Source organism: Martes martes (genome assembly GCF_963455335.1).
Source record: "Martes martes genome assembly, chromosome: 14".
Classification (NCBI taxonomy): domain Eukaryota; kingdom Metazoa; phylum Chordata; class Mammalia; order Carnivora; family Mustelidae; genus Martes; species Martes martes.
In genome coordinates, this window is record NC_137902.1 from 2,703,049 (window position 1) to 2,716,628 (window position 13,580).

General features: G+C 50.0%; 1 protein-coding gene across 10 annotated transcripts in view; it reads left to right on the forward strand.

Moving 5' to 3' along the window:
* Positions 1-277: 277 nt before the first annotated feature.
* Positions 278-13,580, forward strand: part of EBF3 (EBF transcription factor 3) — a gene marked incomplete at both ends in the record, with an annotated part of 114,760 nt that continues 101,457 nt past the window's right edge. For all 10 annotated transcript variants that reach the window (XM_080822381.1, XM_080822382.1, XM_080822386.1 and 7 more), the window contains 6 exons: positions 278-411; positions 517-673; positions 1,037-1,100; positions 1,792-1,847; positions 4,862-4,935; positions 6,553-6,621. In XM_080822381.1, the coding sequence (XP_080678507.1) occupies positions 278-411; positions 517-673; positions 1,037-1,100; positions 1,792-1,847; positions 4,862-4,935; positions 6,553-6,621 (554 nt within the window). The remainder of the gene's footprint in view (positions 412-516; positions 674-1,036; positions 1,101-1,791; positions 1,848-4,861; positions 4,936-6,552; positions 6,622-13,580) is intronic.

Below are 13,580 nucleotides of genomic sequence, written 5' to 3' on the forward strand. Positions count from 1 at the left end.
CGCCTCCGCGGCCGCCGCGTCCCGCTCCTCCGAAGCGCCGCCGCCGCCGCCGCCGCCGCCGCCGGGGCCGCCGCTCCCGCGCCCCCGGCCGCCCGGAGCGCCCGGCCGCTGGTGCATGTCGCGCCTGCCCGGGACGGGCTGAAGCCGGCGGCCGGCCGGACCGCAGGCGCCGAGCAGGGCGAGCGCGGCCAGGGCAGCCGCCTGCCGCCGAGCCCCGAGCGCCGCTGCTCGCGGAAGCGCTTTCGGCCGGGAGCCGCGGCCGCCGCCAGCAGGGTTCATGTTTGGGATCCAGGAGAATATTCCGCGCGGGGGGACGACCATGAAGGAGGAGCCGCTGGGCAGCGGCATGAACCCGGTGCGCTCGTGGATGCACACGGCGGGGGTGGTGGACGCCAACACGGCCGCCCAGAGGTACGTACCGGCCGCCCCCGCGCGCCCCGGCCCCGGCCCGGCCGGGTCCCCGCAGCCGGCCGGCGCCGCGCGCCTCACCGGGCCGCTGTCTGTTTCCTCCCGCAGCGGCGTGGGGCTGGCGCGGGCGCACTTCGAGAAGCAGCCGCCTTCCAACCTCCGGAAGTCCAATTTCTTCCACTTCGTGCTGGCGCTCTACGACAGGCAGGGGCAGCCGGTGGAGATCGAAAGGACCGCTTTTGTGGACTTTGTGGAGAAAGAGAAAGTAAGTGCAAACCTGCAATCACACCCTCCGTCTTTCTGGAAGTGGGAGGCAGGCGGTGCCCGCGCGCGGTGGCCCCGAGTGCCCCCCTCGGCGGCGGGGACCGCTCCGCGAGGCGCCCCCGCCGCCGCCACGTGCGGCCGCCCGGGCCCGGCGAGGGCTGCGCAACTTCTCCGCGCCCCCGGACTCGCTCGGGGCGAGGAGGACGCTGGGCTGCCAGCAGGAAAGTGACATCACCGCGCCGCTGCGAGCTAGGAGTCCTGCCATGTGTGAGGCCCCAGGGCCTCGGTCGCGGAGGGGCACCGAGCGCGGTGGCCGCGCCGGACGCCGATCCCACTAAATGCAATTATTTATCGTTACTTTCAGGAGCCCAACAACGAGAAAACCAACAACGGCATCCACTATAAACTCCAGTTACTGTACAGCAACGGTAAGTGGCCGCCCGCCGCCTGCCCGCCCCAGCCCGGGCTCGCTCTCCCTTCCCGAGACGGCTAAAGGACATAAAGATTTTGAGATTAAAATGACATGGATGTAAACACGAAATCTTCTCATGGCATAGAAGGAAAACAAAACACAAACGATCAATAAGTCGATGGCACTTCACATGATTAACCGGTGAGGCTTGAAGCAGAAAGTGAAAAGGGGATCGATATGGGCTTCAGCAGGGCATCACTTTAAAGTGACTTTTTTCAATTTTGCAAATTAATGTTAATTATTGAGATGGGGGTAGCTCCATAAGCCGAGCATAACTTACTTCCTGTGCACGAGTTTTTAAAAAAATCCTCGAGAGGCATTAGAAAGAGTTCAAACTCTCACTCATTTGGTGCTTTCTGTTTTCTAAAAATAAATGACCACATGGGCCCACCGGTGTGGCCACCAGGCCTGCTCTCAGTCGGGCAAATTTGTTACACCTTTCAGTGCAAACCTTGAGCATCTCGAGGTTCTTAATTAAGGAAAGAAAGCAAGAGAAGGAGAAGTGATTGGGGTTGTCTTCTTGCCTTTTAAACGGCGTGACTGAGTTTTGCTGCATCACCGCCGGCAGCAGTTCTGAGTTACCGACTTCCTGGGCCTCAGGTGCCCTCGCCAAAATCCTGATGAGAATTTGTCCCTGTTTTTTGCAGGAGTCAGAACGGAGCAGGATCTGTATGTTCGCCTCATAGATTCAATGACCAAACAGGTGAGAAAGTTTACGCCTTTGCACTAGTTTGCGCTGCTCGGCGGGCTTGTCCTGGGGTTGAGAGGAGGGTCGTGACAGATGGATCCGGTGGAGTTGTTTTCCATCTAGTTTCCTTGACATACTAATGAGAATTCCATATTTATTGGAATAAATGATGCGATTGGTAAAATGGTTTATGTTGTCGTTAGAACAGGACATCTATGGTTTCATCAGATGGCATGTGATTGGGATAAAATTCTGTCTTAATTAGTTATGGTAATTAATATTTGACAGAAAATTTCAGGATGCTTCTCCTATTGTATATTTTTTAAATGTTTCTCTCTCTGCTTGGGATCATTTCATTGATTTTTTTCCCCTCTAACAAAGGCAACTAACTCCTTTCTAAAGCCCATTGAGTTGGACTTGATTAGTTCATTTTTTTCTCCTTTCCAGTGTGATGGTCTAGTAACGCGAGACGTTGATTTGGATTTAAAAGTGAAATGTGTTGGGGTGAAAAGTCACCTTGTTCTCCGCTAGTGCGTCTTCACCTCTCAGCCTCCCCTCTCCATAATTCAAACTCCCAGCTCCAGAGGTCACCCACACCCGTCCACTGCTCTGGGAGCTGCTTCTGCTCCCTCTTCCACCCTCTGTCATACCTTGTAAATAACATAATTACAAGCAGTTCCTTATTAAATTATTTAACCTGTCTTCGTCAACTTTTCCGATGATAACTATTGGCTATCAGGAATGTGATTAACTGCAGAAAAAGCGCTTCATTGCTTTTTGATGTTGTGCAGTCTCTGGCTGGTTTTGTGCTGGGTGGTATGTTGTTGTGTAGTCCTTGTAAAGACCCCCCCCCCCTCCATTTTCTTAAAATAGTGTTGGGGGAGGAGAAAGTTCAATGTGCATAGTAAACTCGCTGGGAACAGATTGATTTAATATATACTTCCAAGGTGGGCTTCAGGCTTAGAAATGAAAGTAGCCCCTTCATTTTGGGTGCTAACTTTAAGAACTGGGAGCCAAGTGAAAAAGAACTCCCCGGTGTTTTCTGCAGCCCAGTGCGCTCGCTTCCCACTCTCTGCTCAGTAATTGGTTTTTGGGTTTTACTTCCCCTTTAAAAAGTTAGTCCTTACTTAGGCAACAAGCGGGTTGGATTTTAATGTCTGCCACGTAAAACAGTGTGGTTTTCTTTTAGAGTAAAACAGATCTTACAGGTAAACTACCCTGTTTCTGACAAAGACCGAGGCAGTGTGCCCTTCGGTAATTATTCCACTTGGATCCAGAGAAGCCTCTGGAACTAGGGCTGCTCCTTGACAGGGTGCTTTTATTTCCTTTGTATATAGGGCTAAATGTTGTCAGAAACCACAGTGGTCTAATTAAGAGGTTGATGTAGGCAGTGCTAAGTTTCTCTGTTGCTTACAGCAGGAGGCTTCGTTTTAAGTGTACTCTTATTGTCCGTTTAGCCTCGTACCTTTGCTACATAAACAGGGCTGAAAATAAAGGCATTTAATCTCCTCTCACTGACGGAGAGGTGGGGGGGGGAGGAAAGAAATAGCCCAGTAACTGATCAAAGAGTCAATGGCGCTGAACCGACAGTTTATGGATTTCTGTTTGTGCTACAAAATAAAAAATAAATCAAATATAAATACGGGGGATCCATCGGAGGACAAGCCGAGCTCTGAGAAGTGCTGGGGCCCGCCTCGGCCAGGCGCCCTGCAGCCCCAGGCGGCCCGTTGGCCTGCGGTGACACCCATCACTTCTGTGGTTCCGAGCAGATCCGGAGGGAGTCTGGGAGAGAGGGGCTCGCTGGGACCCTCCCCTGTTCCCAGAGGGCTGCCTCGGGCTTTCTCGAGAAAGGGCTTTGTCCGCCTGGAAGTGGAGGAAAGTGTTAGAAGTGCCTGAGGAGATTGGAAGTAATTTCCAGATAATTTTCGGTGGGGGGAGGGGACTGGAGAGGAGGACTCCCCTCCCCCTTCCGTGGAATTTTCTGCCGGGAACTAGTGGCTCCCCGCCCCCGGCCCCTCCCCCAGTGACCCCCCCCTTTCTTTTTCTTTTTCGGCGAGGCCGGCGGTGGGGCTGGCGCTGGCGGCGGAGCGGGCGGCCCCCAGGCCCCCGGCTCGGGTTCCGGGCGGCGGCGGAGCCGGGCCGAGCGCGGTCGTGAGCGCACCTAGGGCTTCGCACCATCTGGCGGAGCCTCTGCTCAAAACCCACCCGAGCGTGTGCGCAGACACTGCCTTTTTACCCGAGAAAAATCATTGTTAGCAGTTTCAAAATAAACACCAGATTGGCCATTAGCACTTTCTTTCCAAATATCATCCGGCGGGGAGCACGTGGCCGCGCGGGCCCGGCGCCCCGGGGCCCTGAGCGCTCCTGCGGGCGCCCGGCGCGGCCACGTGCGGCTGCAGCGCCCCGGGCCGCGGGCCGCGTTTGGAGCCCGGCCGCCGAGGGCCTCGCGGGGCGGCCGGCGGGCTCGCGCGGCGCCGGGGCGGGCGGCCCACCCTGGGCACCTGGCTTCGGGAGGCCGGGAGCGGCCGGGGCGCGCGGGCCTCGGCTCGAGCACACCGCTGCTCCGGCGGCTCCTCCCCGCTTCTGCGGTCGCGGCGCCTTCTGGCCGGCGGCGGCTTCCAGCAGGCAGACTGGAACTCCGGGCAGACAATGGCCCACGGACGCGGCCCGGCGCGGGCCGCCGAGGGGGCCCGGGTGCCCCGAGCCCCTTCGCTTCCCGCGCCCCGGCCCGGGCCTCCCTGTCCCCTCCCCCCGCCTCCTCCCAGCCCCAGACCCGGCGCGGCTGGCGCCCTCCCGACCCCAACGCCCCCCACGCAGGCCCGGCGGGCGCCCGCAACGGGAGGCGGCCTTGGCCCAGCCCCGCTCCGGGGTGACTCTGCCGGGAGGGTGGCCTGGCTGGGCCCTGGCGCCTCCCCTTGCCCGCCGTGCACCTGCCGCCTGCCAGGCCCGCAGCACCCGGGGCGACCGGGCGCCAAAGCCGCGGACGCCGTGTAACCCCCGCCTCTGCTTGTCCCCCCTCCCCCGCGCAGGCCATCGTGTACGAGGGCCAGGACAAGAACCCAGAGATGTGTCGCGTGCTGCTGACCCACGAGATAATGTGCAGGTGAGCGGCGGGCGCGGGCAGCGGGGGCGCGGGCGGCCTCGGCGCCAGCTGCGTCTACAAAGGACGCTGCGTCCAGGCGCCACCACCCCGCCCGACCTCGGGTAGGGCATCGATTGAAATGTGATCGGCCCCAGTCTGCGCCCGGCCACCGAGGGGCCCGGTCTCATCTCCCCCCGTGAGGACGCCCAGCGCGACCGGCTGCTCAGCAGAGCGGATTAATATGTTGGCCCTGTCGCTGCGGTGTAGTCAAAAACCGAAAACAGGTCCTGCGTGGTGCCTCTGTCCCCGATGCGGGAGGAGTCAGCCGCGCTCGGAATGGTTTTACTACTTCCTTCTCCAGCCCTCGCATCCGGAGATATACAATTGTCTGCTGTTGATAAAAAGGAAACTCTTTTGTGCTTATTATAGAGCTCGTGCATGTGAGAATTGGATCGCGATTCTGTCAGTTAACCTCTTCCCCAGAGCAGCCAGGCATCGCTCAGATCGCTGTTAGACTGTGTGCGCCTTACTCGAGATCTGTCAGAAGAGCAATTTCCCACCTGTTTTTTTCTAACTACCACAAGAGTTTCACCCCTACATGGCAAATAAAAATGCATCATTGACTTTGTATGTGCGGCCTGTGAAATGCTGTTTCAAGGAGCAAGGACTTGCTTCTCGGGCTTCCAGGCTACAGTAGCAGGCCGCGGACTCTGAGGGGCATCCTCTGCCTGGCTACGGGGCCTGTTGCCTAAATGCCATTTCTGAGCAGACATATTGTTACAGCACTAATATACAAAAGCTGACTTTTTCTCATATCAGGTAATAAATATAAATTACAACCAATAAAGTGGAATTTCTTTATTATCCACTTCTGCATGTACTGCAATTAACATAGAAAGCGCACAGATGTGATTTAAGCTCTGAGTGGAAGACTGTAGACTTTCTTTAATCACTTTAGCTGTCAGCTTTAAAAGGCTTTATATACTTTGCCTACCATATGGTGTTAATTTAGCTAATTTAGACATGTAACCATTATACAAGTATGCTTTTTTAAAATGCAAGAAGCATAACATTTTTGTTTCATTTCTGCTTTAATTAAAGTTTCAATAACGGAGTTAAGGTGGGCTTAAAGAAGGAACAATAGAAGTTTCTGATGGATTGATGCATGCTTTTGTGGTTATAATTAATAAATGCCCAAAAGAAATATTGGTGGAAGGTGGCATCTCGCATCTTTTCCAGAAATAACAGCTTGACAATTAGAGGTAAACAAAAGCCGGAGCTGTGAAAAGTTATTCCCAAGCCTCCTGCCTCCCCTTCTCCTCAGTTCACTGCAAAGACAAACACCGACAACATGTTTTCCATATTTTAGCATCAGGATTTATATAGTAGCTGGGTTACCCTCCTAGGGTGAGAGATGTGTTCAACTTTGCTCCTTCCGGTAGAAACTTGCATCGGAAGTTTAGCCGCAGAGCCCATGAGCTCCCTGGGTCTCTGTCTGCCCAAGTGCTGGGGTAGGAGACCGTGTTTTCTTGACTCCAGCCTCTTTCGTGTCAAACTTCCAAAAAAAAAAAAAAATGACCAGTCAGGCACAAAAGGACACAATGCATATTAAAACCACTGTTCACAATTCCTCCACAGCCGGTGCTGTGACAAGAAAAGTTGTGGCAACAGAAATGAAACGCCCTCAGACCCTGTAATCATTGACAGGTAAGGATGACTTCTTTATTTCTCCAAACAAAACTGCAGCAGCAACCAAACCCTTTGCTTTGCTCGGTTTCCGGCTGCTCCATATTTCCGAGTCTGGTGTGGAGCCCCTCTTGCGCGTCGCACCATTTCTTGTCCGCGTGTGTTACCGTGCACAGGTGGGTTGACTTGGAAACCTGGTGGCTCGCTCTGTGGGGATTCGGTAATTGCTTGCGAGTTGTCAAGGGAAGCGGTTTCATCTGCCACTGCTCTCACTGTGAGGAGCACTTTATGCCTAGAGAGTTTCTGGCTTTAAACCCAGAGATATGTCATAAAATGCTTTTTGCTAATTTGTTAACAAGTATTTCATTTTTGCATTATTTTTATCTCGGATGATAGCTGAAGTTGAGGCTTGGGTGGTGTGCGTGTTGTAATTGTTGCCCAGTGTTAGAATGAATTTAATCTGCTCTCAATTAGTTGCAAAATGTCTCCTAATTTTTTTCCAATTGCGGCTGTCGTTTTATGTCAAGTAGCAAATATGTAACTAACAAACCAAAGTTGTTATAATTGAAACTAATTACACATGCTGGTTACGTTTTCCAGCATTAATTTCCATGACTAGATTAGCTGTATGCATTCTTTACATTTGCTGCCCCTCAGCTGGCTATCTATCCTACTCCTTGGGCAATGTTGCATCCTTTTAAGATACTAATCATTAGTCCTAATAGTGCTAATGTGCGCTTGGCATTGCTTTAGTGGAAACAACAAAAACACTTCCTCCCACCCTCCTCTTCGAGCACAAACCCAAATCGCTGGCTTTCGGTGACCTGGAGGGGACGAGGGTTGCTTTCTTCCCAACAATGGGGAACAGCAGAAGGCCCAGGGTATGATTGACTGCGGATTTTGCAATTGGTACCCAAATCGAATAAATGTTAGGCGTGTACATAGGACACCGCTTTTGTGAGGCAGGTTTAGACTGTTTTGAATAGGGGTTGAGTTTCAGCAGCTTTCATTACAAAGTTATCTTTTGATCGTGAACTTTGCTGTCCAGTGTCTGAAAAATTAAACCCGGAAAACTCTATGAGTTAAGCCTAAAGAAATATGCACCACCAGTGGAGAGCAATGCTAATGTTTAACTAGCTGGAATAGCTGTTTGCTTAGTGGAGAATGTTCGGTATCTGACAGAAGGGACAGCTCTCTTATTAGTAATCAAATAGGGCTGGCCAGTTGTGGCCGTCACTCACTTGAGAACAAGTTCAACACTTTATGGAACTCCAGCTACAAAAATCAATATAATTATATTTGTCTTTAGTGTTGTGGCTATGGAAATCACACAGCCTCGGATTGTCGTCTTGTAACTGAATTTATTTTATTTTATTTTTGATTGGCTGAAAGTGTTTGAGCAGCTCTTGGAATCTTGTCTGAGTGGGAGATGCTTGAAGAGGCAGTGCCTGTTTGCTCGGGATCCAGGACTGCCAAGTGTTTCATCTTTCGAGCTGTCTTCGATTTGTGATGTTGGTACATTCTGAAAAGCTGCCTTGCTTTCAAATTGTGCGGTTTTCAGCATGGCACGATAGTGGAGTACTCAGGCTGATCCAACTAACGTTTTGGAGGCTGTGTTTCCCCTTCAGAATCATTTTGGGTTTGTGTGACAGTCTGTCATTTATTGACTATTGATACCCAGCAACTTTTAATACTCGGTAGTAATCACACAATGGGAAATAGCTTCCCTTGATATGCAGAAACGTACACTGTAATTCCTGTCTGAATGCTCTCTTATATTTGGTTAATTAAAGTGTTTGCTAAGATTACTGATACCTTTCTCATCTAAGTAAGAGAAGTGTGTGATCGTTTGATATTCTAGAAGCATGAGAGGAGGGGAAAAATGTAAAAACATTTGGTTAATGGGTTTACCAAGTTTATTTGAATAAGGAGGATTGCAGCTCCTTTCACGCCTGGCGTAAATGCTTTGGAGGTCTTAATTATTGATGAAAAATCTGCTCTGCTTCTAAATTCAAAGATATGACAATTTTATAGGAATTTTAATCACCTTCCATGTTAGGAATTTTAAGGTAAGGACAGTTTTCTACACAGGACAAATAGAAGGTACATTTTTAGCGTTCTTAAGAGAGTTGTCACTTACAATGGATAAATACTATTTGCATTTTGCTGCCTGATGTAAATCCTCGTGACATGGTTGCTGTATTGGCCCAATCTCCAGTTGTAGGCGTATTTCAAGAGGAAAAATGAAGACTCTCCTGTTCACTAGGGCAAGTTGTGTTAATCAGAGAAAGAAAAACACCTACAGGAGGGGAATATCTTTAGAGAGAGGCAGTCTTTCGCGAACTGAGATGTGTTTCAATTTTGTAATGATAGTCATTTCTGTGGGGTGCGTGTTGCCTCCTAAAATTAGTTGCTTATGTTGAGTTTCTAGCCTGCGTTCCCTCTTGAGTATTGCAGGATAAAATATCCCATCAGGTTGGTGAGTCAGTCTACAGGTCCCCATCAGCAATGTCATCACTTGGTTAGTTGGCTTAAAAAAGAATTATATACAATGTGCTTCGCCAGCTCCTTGTGGCCTTTGGATACATTTAGCAGGTTCTGACCAGATAAGGCATATTTGTCCTGAGGATATAAACCAATAATTCCAACCTGAATTGAGATCAATGGGCCCACATTTGTTCTAACCCACACCGAGCCTTTTCCGGCACGCCGAGACTGCTTTTCTGTGTTATGAGAACAGAGGAGTAAGCTTCCCGCTCTCGCAGGGAAATCACATTCTATAGACTCTGATGCCTTAAATCAATTAATTACACAATCTAGTTATCTTTCAGAAGCATTAAATACTCATGAACAGCACGGAAGACCCTTCAGAGTCAAAAAGAGGGGAAAAGCATAACCAAACCCTTTTAATTTATTGCGAGGGTTTCACTTACGTTAACTGTTTTCTTCCTCATAAAACAATGCCAGAGAAACCATTTTTTATAGCTCCACAAATATAATTACACTGGAGTTTATGTAAGATAATGTAACAACTTATGGGGGTAAAGGAAAGGGGAAACATAACATTGTAAAGTAAAAAGCGTGGTCCATAAAGAGGAACTACGGGAGAGAGCACCTATGGTGCGTCGCAGGGACCTGTGGAGAGCCAGATGCAAGGAGGGAAAGGGTGTGCGTGTGTGTGTGTGTGTGTGTGTGTACACACACCCAGGCACACACACCCACATGTATGTGTATCTGTGTTTGTGTGTACGCATCTGCATATGTATGCATAATTTTTTACGGTATTCCTGAAAAGGATGGGAGTATCATTGTCCTCATGGAATAATGTTTTCTGGGAAAACACAAAAGCAGATGGTCTTCATTAGGAACACCCATTGTCCACATATCCCAACTATGAACAGATAAATCTCTCTTGTTTCACCCGTACATTCCAAGGGCTGTAAATGATTACAGGATGTCGGTGTAGCTGCTAAACCAGAACCACACTTTGGCTCTCGGCCTCCTCCCGTGCCAGCCTGGTGTGCTCCCTGAGGCCTTCTGGAAGTGCCCGGGAAGCTCCACGCTCTCACCTCCCTTCCTTGCCTGGCCCGAGCGGACGGAGGCGCACGGTCCAACTGTTGCAACCTGCGAGGCGGCGGGAGCCCGGGTGCTGTGACCGTCCAAGCAGGCCGGGTCGCACACCGTGTGCCCGCCCAGTGCCGGGAGCGTGCGCGGCGGGGCGGTTCCAGATGGCACCGTCTCCGGCGTCCTGCTTGCTGGCACCGCTGCGGCAGGCAGTGCCCCCTCCCCAATAAATCTGGCATTGGTCTATAGAGTTTGGGAGACTTATCATTCCAAGTCTGTCCTACTTTCCTGTCTGGAAGCCAGACATCTGTTTATCCCATTTTCTCTCATACAGAGTTTGGAATAGCTCTAGTTTGGGGGGGGGGGGGAGTTTTGTCATATTTAACAGCTGTTACAAAATTTCAACCCTGTGGGCTCTGAAAATACTTTTCAGCTGACCTCAGATTTTTATACATAATTGACATGGGGTTGTAGAAAAATATTATTTACTTAACCTTTCATTGTCTGTGATTTCACATTGTCCTTAGTCAGATGTGCTAACTACCAACCATTTTAACTCGGCACCCCCGCCCCTCCAAAGCCTCACTTTGATTCATTTGCGCGTTTTAAGTTTACACCTTTAAAGTGATTGCAGAAGGGTAGCTGAAGACCCATTGGAGATTTTCTTTCTTTCTTTCTTTCCTTTTTTTCCCCCTTTCTTTCTTTCTTCTACTTCTTCTTCTTCTTTTTTTTTTTTTTTAGTCAACAGTGTTTCCTTTCACTTCCTGTCACAAAGGTCAAAGAGAGCCGACCTTTGCTGGCAGTCCTCCTCACTGAATTATTCATGGCATTGACTTTTTGTCAGCACACACAGTTGTGCTCTGGGACATTTTATTCATTTACCTCATTTAAAGCGCCTTTCTGCACCTGTTCAAGTATTAATATCATGTAATTTGGGCCTAATGCCGATTTTGCTGAACACTCATTATATTTTTTATTAGCTATATTTCCAAACGATTATGTATGATTATTACCAAGCCTTACAAACAGCACCGGGCTATTCCCCAGCCCCTTACATCTTCTTGTCAGGTTGTTTTCAGAAGCGGGGAGGATAAACATTTGACCAGTCCCACTGTTTTTATTCCTACTCCGTCTCCAAGCAGAGAACTTAAAGCTTCCTCCCTCACGGCTTTGCACGAGCGTGATTAAATCCAGCTCCGAGGGAGCTGTACAAATGCCAGCATTTATAAGGTCAACGCTTTTGTTAAAAATGCTATGTAAATGAGGATCTGCAAAAAGGGACATTAAATAAAATTAAATTCATTGTCTTCTTTAATGTCATTTACATTTTGGCTAAGCCCCGGCCTGTCAAGGAGGATTTTAAAAATAATTTTAATTACACATCATTTAGGGACCCAGGGTTTTCTATTCAGTAGCATTTGAAGAACCTGCAAAACGGAGACTGTTTATTAACTTCTTAAACGACAACGTGTCATTTCATCTGCATAACGCGATGAAAACAGTCCAGTTTGGTGTTAATTTTTCCTTCTCGGTTTTCTTAAAGATGTGAATATAATTATCAGCGAATAGGCCTGCAGATCCTGGAGCCCTTCTCTCGGTGCTGGCTGTGCGTCTGAGACACGGTTCGGCTCAGGGGCTGTTTTAATGCACTGGGACTTGAGTGAAGGGCAGAGACTGGCTAGAAATTTGGCAATCCGAAGGCACACTTTGGATGAGTGGATGTGGCTACAAAGAGTCTGATTCTGCCTGGCACCAGCCCCATCTGGCTTTGCACACTCAGGTGTGAATGGCTGTTTTATGCCCTGGCACGCCGGTGGGGAGAGGCAAAAAGTTCACCGTGCTCATTCAGCCTTTAAAAAAAATTTTTTTTTCATAAACTTCTGAAAATAAACAGGAGAGGAAGCACTACATTACTGAGTCACAATGACAGGCTTTCACTTAAATAGGGGGACACCAGAAACAGATCCCACTTTGTGTGTTTCCCTCCCTGGGAGCCCCAGGACTCCCGGCTCTCCATCACACACGCTAAGCCTGTGTGCTCACTGCCACCGCGTGCCACGGGGAGGGCAGCCGGCTGCCACCGTGGTTCAGGGCCCCCACCAGGCCCAGAGCCCGCACCTCTGGTCGGGGCCGGGAGCCCTGCTGAGATTTATGGCTGCCTGGCCTGGGTAAGGACTCCCTGGCCAAGCCAGGCAAAGGCTGGGTTTTAAAACAAGCCACACACCCGTAATGACTTCCGCAAGGCGCTCAAACAACTCTGATTCTCCTCCTCCTGTGCAAGGGAGAGGCCTCCTCGCGGCTGCCGCTGTAAGCAGGAGCCCAGGGCAGCAGGCCGGGCATGAAAATGCAGGGGGCGGAGGGGAGGGGCTGCAGGCAGGGCTGTCAGAAGCTATACTCCACGAGGTATGTTGACGCAAGCCATCCCGCGCCTCTGCGGCAGCCTTATCAGGTGAAAAGCAAAGATATTGCCAGTGCCTGTAATTGTGTTAGGATGGCTTGGATGAATTGGATTACCTTATGGAAAGCCGTCCAAACTCGGGGTTCTGTTACGCATGCTTACAGGAAGCAAATAATTACTCTCTGTGCACCAGGAGATAATTGGGGCTGGCCAGAGGCCTTCTCGTGCTGCTGAAGAAAGCAGGAGGCGCTGGCCTCATCAGAGCGTTCCGGAGACAAACCGGAGGACGGTGGTCCTCGCTGCGTGTCGGTGGCTTGCATGGAGGCCGTGCTTTTGGCTACTTTTCAGTGATGGTGAATAATTTACCGGAACTCAAACCAACGGTGGCATCGGTAGGCACGGCGGAGGAGATAAAAATCCCACGCACTAATGATGGAAATTGTCGTCGCAGACAGGAAGTGATTGACAAGTAGGGGTACAGGAAGTGAAAACTCAGGGAGCTTAAGCCTGCGCTTGGCCTGGCTTCTGGGGCTTAGACTCGGAGAAAATGAAAACCATGCACGCCCGTTAGCCGGCCAAAACACAAGCTCCTCTTGTTTGTTTATCTTTGTAGCAAATCTCCCAAAAATGTTTGTGGTCGAAAGTCCGCATAATGAGACATTATGCTGGTATTATTAATGCTTTAAAATAAAAAAATATGGCTCTAATTGAGAGAAATAAGCAGAGGCATTTTACGTGTTAAGGGGTTTTTTGCTTTTTGTTTTTTTTGGTTGCATTTTATAAGCTGCTTAGTCTTTGGGGGTGACCAGGGTTCGTTAAATCGCAGCCGCTTCAGGAGAAACTGTTTTCTAAACTATTTATTCAGAAAACAGTCTGTCCTATCTCTGAGCGTAATAAATGCTGTAAATTTGCCACCAGCCCGGTGGAGAGCACCGCGGAAGCTGGTGCCGGGAAACTCTTACTTTGGTTGGTTTTCGAATCCCTCATTTCCCTTTCCCTTTCAAAACAAAACACATGA